This window comes from Stegostoma tigrinum, chromosome 20 (assembly GCF_030684315.1).
Source record: "Stegostoma tigrinum isolate sSteTig4 chromosome 20, sSteTig4.hap1, whole genome shotgun sequence".
Taxonomy (NCBI): Eukaryota; Metazoa; Chordata; class Chondrichthyes; order Orectolobiformes; family Stegostomatidae; genus Stegostoma; species Stegostoma tigrinum.
The window spans coordinates 48,001,177-48,014,860 of NC_081373.1; the positions used below are offsets into that span (position 1 = coordinate 48,001,177).

Sequence of the window (13,684 nt, forward strand, 5' to 3'; positions counted from 1 at the left end):
TTTTTTGAGTGGAGATCTGAGGTGTATGGGCTGGACTTTTCTAGCCGTCTGGTGATGGGCTGGGAGTGGACAGGGAGCAGTGGGGTGTTGATCAGGTGGAAGGGGTGGTTAATGGTTATTTAGCCAGACTTGTCAATTAACTGCCTTTTTCGGCAGCCACAAGCATTTGCAGCCACCATGTGTGAGGCAACCTGGTGAGCTCTGGCAGTCTGTTTGCATGTTCTAGGGTGGAGTGGCACAATTTACCACTCTGTGGCCCACTGAGGACTGACACTCCAGAATCTTCCTCTTTTCAAGTGCAGTTCTAAAAATGGCCACTGGTCCTGGTGGTGCTGCTGAGGCAGCTGAGCTGTTCGCTCTCCAATTGCTTTGCCACTGCTGGGATGGGGATTCATCCATTAAAAGAAACCAATTAGGAGCTGGATGGCCATAAAACATGGCTGGGTTCTATAGGCAGCTGAGGTAAAGTTGCCCCTAGCTTTCATATCTACTGTCAGGGTCATAGAGTTCTATAGCACAGAAAGAAGGCCCTTTTAGCCCATTGCATCCACATTGGTCAAAACCAAGCACCTAACAATTCTTAATTGCATTTTCAAGGTCTTGGCTCATAGCCTTGCATGCTTTGCACTGATAAAGTTCCTGTCTATGAGTGTGCTTGAGTTATGCAGGGTTCCAGGGAAGAGTTGTAATTGCCTATAGTTCCAGTTGGAGTAAGTAGTGCATTATGAACAACAATTGCCTATATTTTGTTGATGTAACTTTGACAACAAATCCATAACTGAGGTTAGCCAGGAGGGAAAGTCTATCTTTCCACATGATAGTGGCAGTTGATGATGAGGGTTGTGAGCTACATTCTAATGCTGAAGGGAAAAGATGCCTAGCTTTCATTGGATAAGCCACAGTGCTACACGTCTCTTGACACCATTGTTGTCTTTGTGGGTTCTGAGAACTGTGTCCAAGAAGGTAGCCATTTTAAATCAAAAGATAAGTTGAAGAGTGCTTGCTTTGAAAACGAATGCACCAATCTCAAACCATTATCAGGAAAGATACATCTATTCAGAGATGTATGAATTTAATTGTTCATTTAAAGGGATTTTTTAAAAGCATTCCATGAAAGCAGACTCGAACTAAATATCAATGAAGGAATTAATACAATGCTAACCTTTCCACTTGTCTCTTTGATGTTAACAGTATAGCATCTGCTATGTAATAAGCAAATGTTTGCGACAATATCTGCTGGCACAGCCTCGTATGCAGCAAGTGCCTTATCACAACATCACAGGGGCAATGAATTCAATGTTCCAAAGATGAAAATTCTTAGGCAATAAAAATTTCAACATTCCAATAACAAGAACTTAGAATGAGACAGCCACTTTAAGGTAGCAAAAGATCCCAAGCTGTTTCATTAAAGTGCAATTAAATAAAATGGAGCATTGGGCACCAGAAAGAGATATTATGACAGATGATAAAAAAAACTTGGTTGAAAAAGTGCGTGTGGCAGAGTTAATTTTAACATTTTGTTGTAATTTTGACTGTTTCAAAAGAAGAACGAGAGCTGAAGATGTTTAGAGAAGAATGTACATTAGTGCACAAAAACTACCAAAACAGACAGAAGTAGAAGCACTCGGCATTCAGGCACTCGGGTCTATCCACTGTCCCCACGATCACGTTTGGCAGGGTTAATGTCTTAGTAAATAAGTTGCTCGCTGAATATCAGGGGCACGGGAAGGGGCTGGGGGAATAGGAACACAGATGTCATATTAATGATCATGGTTTAATAATCAATGCTCATCGGGATTAGTTTCAGCTCAGTTTATTTTGTAAGGGCACCATTTCAAAGCTGTATTTAGACATTGTGGATCATCATTGTGTATACTCTCAGAGATTGATCTTTCTTCATGAAACATGCTACTAATCTATATCAGTGTGTGTCCTACTGTTATCATTTAATGATTCTGTCTTGTTCCACCCCATCTGGCTTGATCCTTAATTTATGTGTAGGTAGACACTGCACTTACGTGATTGGTTAATGATGGAAAACTGATTGAAAACTCAGCATTTCCTTGGTGCATGCAAAAAGATACACGTTCTGCATATCTAACTAAATTCAGGTGTTCTAGTGATTGTATAAACCAGTAGATTTGTACATAGGAGCTGGAAGCTTTGTGACCTATGAGGATTCCTTCACATATACAACTAACTTTCAGGAGCTGTCCTATGCTATTAGTCTTTGATTTGTTTGGCAAATCTTTCTGGAAAACTTCCATTCAAGTGGATACAACCAACAATTCAAACAAGTTGATCTGGGGATCTTTTAGCTTTTTGACTGTTAATTATGATGTGTTAAATTGTGTTGACCTTCATTACCAATTATTGAGCAATTCTTAGTGGCTTGCTTTTCTGCATTGGACAAATTCAAATCAAGAAACCACATTTCTTCAGAGAATTAAATATTTTCTATTCTGTTAGGAGGTTTGCTGTGTCTCCATTTAAACTCACACATTTTCTGGACATTCTGACAATATGAACTTTATTGCTTGCAATCAATCAACACGCATCATGACCTTTATCTTTTTCAAATGAGTTAAACTGGCCTTTCAATCAGAACATGTCAATTTACTAACAAGTTGTTTTTTTCAACACTCTCCAGCATTGTATTGAACAAAGACATTGAGGGTTATCTCTTACACTTAAGTCTGGCTGGAGATTTATCAAACATGTGTTTTACCCGTTGATTAATGTGCTGAATAATTATGCAATAGGACTTGTCATTATGATAGTTTCCACTACTTTTTATCTTATCATGTTAATCATAATGGTTTAATAATTTATTTTCTTTCTGCAATGCAGTCTTGCAATGCCGCAAATGCAGCTAGGTGCATTTCCATTGTGTCGACCTCTGTGCCTGATTTGTTAATTTGCGCTTAGCGAAGTCTCAAAACGGAATTAATGATTCCTATTACTGTCATGTTTAAAAGGGTGATTAGGGATGGACAATAAATGCTGGCTTTAGAAACAACAATTATTCTAAAGAGAAATCCAACTTTGGTTATTAAGGATGACTCGCAGCCTAAAAATCAATATTGTAATGATATTTTGGACTTAGCTACATTTTAAATCCAATTCTTTAGAAAATGGGCAAATTGAAAGAACTGCTGGTAAAGCAATGTAAAAATTGAAAAAAAGAAATGAAGTACTCCAACTTCAAAGGTCTTTATAAATACGTATTTGGGATATGCAATGATGCAAATCCAGCTAAAATAATTCAGTAGCTGATGTGCAGCCTACTTGTAATTTCAAGTGGCTTAATTACCTGCAATTCAAGTTGAAATTGTACAGAATGTCATTTCTACATTTTATTTACATTTGAGCATTGCTGATAAAATAAAACACATTTTGTCAAAGCTTTGGCATCTCTTGTGAATTGTCCTGGTGAATGGAAGGCGATAAACTTTAACAAAATGTTCTTTCTCAACAATATTCAAGTTCTGGGCTACCAAATTACTATTTTACACATTTTGAAATTGAGCAACTGAATAATTTCAATATCTCAAACAAAACCAACAAGGCTGGATCAAGAGGAGTGTATGAAAGGGCTACTGGGAAAATTAGAACATAGAGCAGAGAACATTACAGCACAGACTAATAATGTGCAGTGTTTTGTTAGTGATTACAGTCCGAAAATGGTTTATATAGCTCCAATAGTAATGTGACAAGCTTAAGATTTAGATCAAGTCATCCACCACAAGTATGAATTCCTGTTGGGTTTTACAGCAACAGAGTGATGAAAGCTGCCACTAAAATCGACAAAGAGTTATGCAGCAAATTCATCAAACCCCACTCACCTCAACGTGTAGCACAGTGGTGAATGTCTTGGCATCTTCAGTCACCCCACCCAGATAGAGCGACTTGGTGAAAACAGGAGCATGGTCATTTTCATCCTGCACCTCGATAAAAACCTTAGCTGTGTTTGCTGGAAGAGAAAATTTGAAATTGCTGATTCTAGCTAGAAGCTCGCTGGTAGATATACATTATTGAAACCAATAAATTATGAAAAAGGCAAGTCTAATAGTCCGTTTTTAAGGCTTGCTGCTGCAGTAATGGTTTCCACTGTTCTGCTGTCGTGAGCTGATCACGTTTCTTTGCAACCCATGGAGATCGATTAATTTCCTGAATTTTATCTTAATATGTTTAAATGCTAATTATTTTAAGTGCATTCTGCCCAATTATATTTGAATACCCATTCCACCTCATCACTGTGCAGTTTCTTCACTATTCAATTTTGGCATGCTGATCCTCATTTCAACCACCAACCTTTGCCTGCAAATGTGGCATAGATTAAATTATTTAAGATCCCATTAATGTATTCACCCGATATCTCAGTCAGCGTTGCACTTTTAGATGTATTACAGATCCAATGTGGTGAGCCCCCGATCCTGACTCATAGAGTTGTACAGTATGGAAGCAGACCCTCGGTCAAACTTGCCCATGCCGACCAGTTTTCCGAAACTAATCTAGAGCCATTCACCAGCATTTGGCCCATATCCCTCTAAACCCTTCTTATTTTGTATCCAAACAGATGCATTTTAAATGCTGTAATTGTACCAGCCTCCACAATCTCCTCTGGCAGCTCATTCCGTGCAAGCACCATCCTCTGCGTGAAAACGCTGCCCCTTAAATCCTTTCTAAATCTTTCCCCTCTCATCTTAAAGCTATGCCCCCTAGTTTTGGACTCACCTACCCCAGGGAAAAGACCTTGGCTATTCACCCTATCCACATCCCTCATGATTTTATAAAACTCTTTTAGGTCATCTGTCAGCCTGCGAAGCTCCAGGGGAAATAGACCCAAACTATTCAGCCTCTCCCGATAGTTCAAACACTCCAACCCTGGCAACATCCTTGTAAATCTTTGCTAAACCCTTTCAAGTTTCACAATATCTTTCCTATAGCAGGGAGATCAGGAATGAACGCAGTATTCCGGAAGTGGCCCAACCAATCTCCTGTACAGCTGCAACATGACCTCTTACTCCTACATTCATTGCATTGACCAATAAATGTGCGCATACCAAACACTTTTTTTCACTAGAGATAGTAGGAACTGCAGGTGCTGGAGAATCTGAGATAACAATGTGTAGAGCTGGATGAACACAGCAGGGCAAGCAGCATCAGAGGAGCAGGAAGGCTGACGTTTCGGGTCTAGATTCTACTTCAGAAATGCGGGAGGGGAAGGGGCCTCTGAAATAAATAGGGAAAGAGGGGGAGGCGGATAGAAGATAGATAAAAAGAGAAGATAGGTGGAGAGGAGACAGACTGGTCAAAGAGGCAGGGATGGAGCCAGTAAAGGTCACTATAGGTGGGGAGGTAGTTAGGAGATAGGTCAGTCTAAGGAGGACGGACAGGTCAAGGGGGCGGGTGAGGTTAGTAGATAGGAGATGGGGGTGGGGCTTGAGCTGGGTGGAGGAGATAGGTGGGAGGAAGGACAGGTTAGGAGGTGGGGACAAGTTGGGCTGGTTTTGGAATGCGGTAGGGGAGGGGAGATTTTGAAACTTGTGAAGTCCACATTGATACCATTGGGCTGTAGGGTTCCCAAGCAGAATATGAGTTGCTGTTCCTGTAACCTTTGGGTAGCATCGTTATGGCACTGCAGGAGGCCCAGGATGGACATGTCGTCTGCAGAATGGGAGGGGGGAGTTGAAATGGTTCACAACTGGGAGGTGCAATTGTTTAGTGCGAACCGAGTATAGGTGTTCTGCAAAGCAGTCCCCAAGCCTCTGATTTCCCCGATGTACAGGAGGCCAGCGCGGGAACAGCGGATGCATTATACCACTTAGCAGACGTGCAGGTGAACATCCATTTGATGTGGAAAGTCTTCTTCGGGCCAGGGATGGGGGTGAAGGGGGGAGGTGTATGGGCAGGTGTAGCACTTCCTGCAGTTGCAGGGAAAAGTGCCGGGTGAGGTGGGTTGGAGGGGAATGTGGACCGGACAAGGGAGTCACGGAGAGAGTGGTCTCTCCGGAAGGCAGACAAGGGTGGGGATGGAAAAACGTCTTGGGTGGTGGGGTTGGATTGTAGATGGTGGAAGTGTCGGAGGATGATGCGTTGTATCCGGAGGTTGGTGGGGTGGTATGTAAGAACAAGGGGGATTCTGTTTTGATTGTTGTTGTGGGCAGGGGGTATGAGGGATGAGTTGCGGGAAATGCGGGAGACATGGTCAAGGGTGTTCTTGACCACTCGGGGGGATAGGTTGTGGTCCTTGAAAAATGAGGACATCTGAGATGTACGGGAATGGAATGCTTCATCCTGGGAGCAGATGCGGTGGAGGTGAAGGAATTGGGAATAGGGGATGGCATTTTAGGTAACTGTAGGAGTTGGTGGGCTTGAAATGGATATCGGTATCTAGGTGGTTGTCGGTGATGGAGACAGAGAATTCCAGGAAGGAGAGAGAGGTATTTGAAATGGTCCAGGTGAACTTAAGGTTGGGGTGAAGGTTTTGGTGAAGTGGATGGACAGTTCGAGCTCCTCATGGGAGCACGAGGCGGTGCTGATACAGTCATCAAGGTAACGGAGGAAGAGGTGGGGTTTAGGGCCAGTGTAGGTAAGAAGTGGGACTGTTCCATGTAACCTACAAAGAGGCAGGCATAGCTTGGGCCCATGCGGGTACCCATGGCCACCCCCTTTGTCTGTAGGAATTGGGAGGAATTGAAAGAGAAGTTGTTGAGGGTGAGGGCGAGTTTGGCTCGATGGATGAGTGTGTTGGTGGAGGGGGGCTGGTCGGGCCTGCGGGGCAGGAAGAAGCCGAGGGCCATTAGGCCAACTGCATGGGGAATGCAGGTGTATAGGGACTGGACATTCGTGGTGAAAATGAGGCTTTGGGGATCGGGGAATTGGACGTTCTGGAGGAGTTGGAGGGCGTGGATGGTATCACGGACGTAGGTAGGGAGTTCCTGGACCAAGAGGGAGAAAATGGAGTCAAGGTAGGTAGAGGTAAGTTCGGTGGGGCAGGAGCAGGTGGAAACAATGGGTCGACAAGGGCAGTCAAGTTTGTGGATTTTGGGAAGGAAATAGAATCGGGCGGTGCGGTCTTGGGGAACGATAAGGTTGAAGGCTGTGGGTGAGAGGTCACCTGAGGTGATGAGGTTGTGGATGACTTGGGAAATGATGGTTTGGTACTTGGGGGTGGGGTCATGATCAAGGGTACAGTAGGAGGGGGTGTCGGAGAGTTGGCGTCTGGCCTCAGCGATGTAGAGGTCAGTGCGCCATGCTACAACTGCGCCTCCCTTGTCCGCTGGTTTGATGGTGAGGTTGGGGTTGGAGCGGAGGGCTGCACGTTCTGCGGGGGAGGGGTTGGAGTGGGTGAGAAGGGTGGAGAGGTTGAGGCGAGTGATGTCTCAATGGTAGTTGGAGATGAAAAGGTCGAGTGAGGGTAGGAGGCCTTGGGGTGGTGTCCAGGAGGAGGGGGTGCATTGGAGTTGGGAGAAGCGGTCAGTAGAGAGAGGGTTATGCTCACGATTAAAGAAGCAAGCACGAGGCGGAGGCAGCAGAAAAACTGTTCAACGTCCAAGCGTGAGTGGTATTTGTTGATGTGTGGGTGGAGGGGAACAAAGGTGAGCCCTTTACTGAGGACTGATCATTTGTCCTCTGTGAGGGGGAGGTCGAGGGGGATGGTGAAGACCCGGCAGGGCTGGGTGCTACTACTGTCACCGCTGGTGCACTGACCTCTACATTGCCCCTGTTATTTTATGTTATCCCTGTGCAAAGTCTAGGCTCACAAATGGAAAATTGGACGATTTTTGGATAAAATTCTTGAAGGTTGATAATGTTGCAGGAACGACATAACTGCATTATTTCCTATCTTAAGCAATGTGGTGAAGGAATTTGTGACCGGGGACAATTAAAATTAATCTAGAATCATATTCTCGGAAAAAGATGATTTCATGTAAACTGTTTTGTGTAAACCATTTGCTTAACACTGAGATATGTTAATAACATGCTAAACTAAAAATCCCTATTAATTTATTTCCAACAATTATTTAAGCCTAAAACCTGTGTTTCATACTAAATTCAGCTCCTCAAGTAGTGAGCAATTTCAATAGATGTTCTAACAGAAATCAATGTTGATAGTGATAAAAATCAACACCGATATCAAAAAAAACTCGGGCTGAACAATTCGTAAGCATTTTCTGAGAAGTCATTCACAAAGATACAGCAAAACTGAGATGAACGCATCTGTCAGAACTACTTAGAAGTTAGAACAGTTATGAAAGTAGAGTCATGGGATTCAGTTTCTCTGAGCTGATGCTACAAAACCTGCTCAAAGTCTCCAGCAGATTTTGTTTTTAAATCATATATTCAGCATCTGCCAGCCTTTACTTTTGTTGGAAGTACTCACTGTCTTTGCCAATAATCCTCAGGCATAGAAAGCAAACTGAATAGGCAAGTGAGAGAAATAAATCGGCAGAGCCATAGGGACAGAGTAAGGGAATGGGACTGAATGGATCTCTCTATTGAAAAGCCAGGAAGGCCCTAATGGGGTGAATGGCTCTAAGGGCTGAATTCCACTAGCCCTTGGGAAAATGTGTTGGCTGGTAGAAGGTTGTGCAAAATAGTGTTAAAGGATTTGAGGGAGCTGGATGTCTTTCCATTGTCACAGAATATTCCCAGTGGCAGGAACCTCACAGGTAAAGTCACCCCAGCGCCTGACTAATTCAACAAATTAAGAGTCACTTTCTACCTTTGATAGCACCTTCATGGTCAGTAACTTCAAGAAGCAGTAGACTGCTCAGTGGAGGAAAGGATGCATTATGATGTCTTCACGGGCCTAAGAAGCAGCATCTGCAGTGATGGGATTGTGTATGGTTACAGCTGCATAGATAGACTGTGGACCCACTCACTCCACCCATCAGCAGGGTCTGCTTGCTCCTGCAGCAGTTAACAAAATCCAGTTTGACCCCTTCTCTCCTGTTTCCCATAGCCTCAGCAGCTTTTGACTTTCTGATTGGGCCAGAGTCCCTTGTGGCATCTTATTTGGTAAATCTATACAATACCACTCTCGGCCATCATAGGCTCCTGACATGGTTTCTGTCTCAGTTGTTTTCTGAAGATAGGTCCCGACCCAAAATGTCAACTTTCCTACTCTTCTGATGCTTCCTGGCCTGCTGTGCTCCTTTAGCTCCACACTGTGTTATCTCTGACTCCAGCATCTGCAGTTCTTGCTATCTCCAGACTATGTATATCAGCATTTCACCAGAAGCTAACAGGCTAGCTACTTATCCAAGGCATTGGTGACCATCAATTACTATCTTCATTCTCATCTTTCTTGGACACTGTACATTTGATTTAATGTATTATTGTCAGTTAATTCAGATGAATTATACTTTAGAAAAATGCTCCTCATGTGAAGTATCTGAGTGAGAAAACAAAAGATCTGTCCTTGCATTTCATTTTGAGCTCCAGATTTATTAACACTAGGTTTGTTCCAAATTAGTTTAATGTTTTACAGCATGAATGTTCAGAAAATATTTTACTTATAAAATGATTAAACTCTTCTCCTTCACTCTGACTTACTTAGCATTCCATGTTCCACTGCTTACCATGCAGAAAACTATGATTTAAGTCACTTGAGACTTGTTGGATTCAATTTTAACTAATGTAAATCCATGGAACTTTAACCTCCATCCAAATCATTGTCACTGGCTTAAATACTCGAAGGCCTGCTAATAAACCTAAAGCAATGCAGCAGTGCATTACCAGTGAGTAATTAAACTCACAGAGGCAATGCAGAAGCTTAGGTGACCTTAAAGTCATAAAATGCCCTCTCCTCCCTAACTAATCCAAATACATACCAGGCATTTTAAAGTGTTGATGGTAGCCATGATGTGGAGGTGCCAGTTTTGGACACGGATGGACAAAGTCAAAGGTCACATGACATCAGGTATTAGCCCAACAGGTTTATTTGAAACTGGAAGAGAGAGAAGAGCTCTGAAAGTTTGTGATTTCAAATAAACCAGTTGGAATATAACCTGGTGTTATGTGACTTCAAGGTCTTTCAAAGTGCCTTTTCTGATTCTGATTAAAGGTTACCCACCTGCATCTTTAACTCTGTTCTAGCCCACCAATGCTGCTGACCTGCTGAATGTTTTCTGTACTTTGTTATTATTCCTCCTGGATCCAATGGTTTCATCTCCCATCTATTCTTAGTTACCATTCATAGGCAATTATCCCAGCCATGCCAACTTCTTGAAAAAAAATCTCCTCAGTGCTTTGCTACGCTACTCTTCTAGACCTACTCCATTATTGCTACTTTACCTCTTTAACTTTCTTCTCGTGGGTTGTTTGTTTCTCCTAAATTTTCTGCAATCCTTTCCTCTCTGAAGTGGGCTTTCTAGATGACTACTCTCCTTGTTAAAGTCAGTCCAGGCCATTGACTAGTTCAGTGATTGCAAATTAGAAACAGTTGGCTATACGGTTGTCGGCTGTTCATGTGTCACACACCATTCATCCAAATGTTATCATTTCTGTCATGTATTCAGCTGGCACCATAATATTATTAAATGTGTCACTGTCCCTAAATGACATTTACAGCTGTTTATCTACTATTTGACAGACTGTCAAAACATGTTCAAATAACCATTTCAGTCTCAGAGACTCCACAACGCAGCTCTGTAAATTAGTAGGATATTTAATAATCTGATCTTCTTTCATCTGTAACCAACACCTTTTAACCAAAATAACCGCAGTGTCTTTTTTTTTAAGGTTTCTCATACACTGCAAAATAACCTTTCTTGTGGATTCTGACCTCAGACACTACTCATTATTGCATCTCCTGCAGTTTTTGCATTATTCTGGTCTTCATTGTGCATGTTTCGGAGGCCCAAAGATTTTTTGCTTCGAAAATCAAGTTTTGGAACTGGTCCTGTGTGCACCTTGAGAAATCTGCATGGGAATAGTGGAAACTGAAAGGGTCACCTGTAATGGTCACTTGAAAATCGTTATGCTCCATGTTAGACAGCGACACGCCCTGCTCCAGGTGTTCAGGGCGTTCCTATCGCCAGCAGGGAAAGTCACAGATCTGTCCATTATTGACAATGATAATCTGACTCTAACAGTAAGTAGGGCTCAGCAGGGGTATGCTATTAGGAAACCAACAAGAGCCCCCACCATACACAAAGACTTAGAGGTAAATCATGTAAACATATATCTCACACATAAAGAAAACATATTAATTTTCACTCAATATCTACCGAGTTTATTACATCTGAATAACTGTATCCAGGTTATATTAGCTCTTAGTCTGTGTGAGGACAAGTGTGAGGTAATGCATTTTGAGACCTTAAAAGGAAAGGGGAAAGAATACAGTAAATGACAGGATCCTTAGGAGCACTGATGTATAGAGGGATCTTGGGTTATGAGTTCATAAGTCTCTAAAAGTGACAATACAAATGGATAAGTTGGTAAAGAAGCCATACGGCATGCTTACCTTCATCGGTAGGGACACTGAGTGTAAAAGTTAGTAAGTTATCTCACAGCTGTATAAAACTTTTAGAGTACTGTGTGCAGTTCTTGTTGCCACAGTATAGTAAGGAAGTTGCGGTTTTCGAGAGGGTGCATAAGACGTTTACTGGATTGGAGTGTATTATTGGACAAACCTGGATTGATTTTGCAGAATTATCAGAGGCTGAGAGGTGGCCTGGTATAATTTTTTAAATTATGAGAGGCATGGATGGGATGGATAGTCAAGGTTATTTTTCCCCAGAGCGGAAACATTAAATACCAAGCGGCATAGGTCGAGGACAAGAGTGGAAAAGTATAAAGGAGATGTGCAAGTCAAGTGTTGTACACAAATGGTGACAAGTGCCTGGAAATGCACTGCCAGGCAGGGTACTATAGCAGATGCAATAGCAATATTTAAGAGGCATTTGACAGATGCATGAACAGGCAGGGAATGGAGAGATACAGATTATGTGCAGACTGATGAAATCAGTTTAGAACGGCAGTACGGTTGGTGCAGACATAGTGTGCCAAAGGACTTGTTCCTGAAATGTTCAATGTTAGGCATATCAACTGTTACTAATAGGAGGTAAATAAGCCGCATGTGTATCCAGTAGGAGACTGCTTGTATCCAATTAAATCAAACGCTCAGAACTGATGGCTGCTCTACCCAGTCACTGTGTTATATTAGTATAGATGGAATTTCAGTTTAGCTGACAGATTTCATATCCATTGTCCTACACAACATCTTACGCACTGTCAACTCATCATTTCCAAGCTTTATCCTCTCAGTTAAACCAGTACAGAATGAAGTAGACAACTGTAATACATTTACCACTACACCTTCTAATCTTATCCCACCCCCCAAGTCTCTAACTTTATAAATTTAAGTAATCTGGAGGTTTCACAGTGTTTCCAGAATATGCTTGTTTCAGACTTGGAAGGCCAGTAGGTCAATGGTTTGAGGATTGTTGACCTTGAATATTTTTCACAGAGAACTTGGGTGATGACTTTTGATGGTCTATATGGCTTACCTTTGATTTCATGGATTGTATTCATGGAAGACAATTGTGCTAACGAAGGAAGTAGCTTCACCCTTCCCACTATGTACTGATCATGTGACTATATCTGTCAAGAGCTTGAAAATTTCAAATGTGTTCATGCTGTATGTCCTTTCTGCTGGTTGGAATGTCTTTTTAGGTTCAGCTCTCAAACTTATGGGTCTCCTATTTCAAACAATGTTTTTTTTTTCCCTCTGTTATCCAGATAGCTCTTCACAGTGCCTCCTCCATTCCCCTAGTCCTCAGCTCTAAATGTACCCCCAAACATAAAGATTGGGTCCCCCTTGTCCTCACTTTCCACCCCACCACCCTTCACATCCAACGGATCATGCTCAAACACTTCGGCCAACTCCAACTTAACCCCACCACCTGAAACATCTTCCACTCCCTGCCCCTCTCTGACTTCAGCAAGGTCAATTCCCTTCGCCACTCCTTAGTTCATGCCACACTCCCCAAAAACCACTCCATCACTCCTGACACCTTCCCCTGTAACCATAAAAGATGCAACACCTGCTCACACACCAATCCCTCACTTCCATCCAGGGCCCTAAACAGGCCTTCCAGGTGAGATAGAGTTTTGCCTGCATCTCCTCCAACCTAGTCTACGGCATCCAATGCTCCTGATGCGGTCTTCTCTACGGCAGTCAGACCAAACGTAGACGAGGTGACTGTTTTGCCAAGCATCTTCACCTGCTCTGAAATGGTCAACCTAACCTCCTGGTAAACACCCATTTGAATTGTCCCCCTCACTCTATCTCCGACAGGTCCATCCTCGGCCTTCTCCTGTGAGAATCAGATTGAAAATTTGAGGAACGGCATCTTATCTTTCTGCTTGGCCTGCTAGCCTACCAATAGCTCGGAGGATTTAACATTGAGTTCTCTAATTTCAAATAACCTTCCCACCCATTTCCCGGCTCCCCTTCCAGCCCCGCATCCTCCCTTTCATTCCAGCTATCAACCAGATTCATCCCTCTCATTGACCAACTAGGCTGTATCCACTGCCAGTGTCCATGTGTCACCACCATTCCACTACTCGCCCCCAACCTCTTTATCTACAGCACTCCCTATCCCCACATCCAGTCCTGAAAAAGGTTGATGCCTGAGACTTGACTTCTCCTCCTCCAGATGTTGCCTGG

At 42.8% G+C, this 13,684-nt stretch overlaps 1 protein-coding gene and 1 long non-coding RNA gene across 2 annotated transcripts in view; one reads left to right on the forward strand and one right to left on the reverse strand.

Annotated features, from left to right (window-relative positions):
* The window catches only part of pcdh15b (protocadherin-related 15b), a 799,002-nt gene that overhangs the window by 105,230 nt on the left and 680,088 nt on the right, over positions 1–13,684 (reverse strand). The window contains exon 29 of the mRNA XM_059653150.1: positions 3,846–3,973. Coding sequence (XP_059509133.1) covers positions 3,846–3,973 — 128 coding nt within the window. The remainder of the gene's footprint in view (positions 1–3,845; positions 3,974–13,684) is intronic.
* The window catches only part of LOC132210787 (uncharacterized), an 84,669-nt gene that overhangs the window by 15,804 nt on the left and 55,181 nt on the right, over positions 1–13,684 (forward strand). The gene's annotated exons all lie outside the window — the stretch shown is intronic.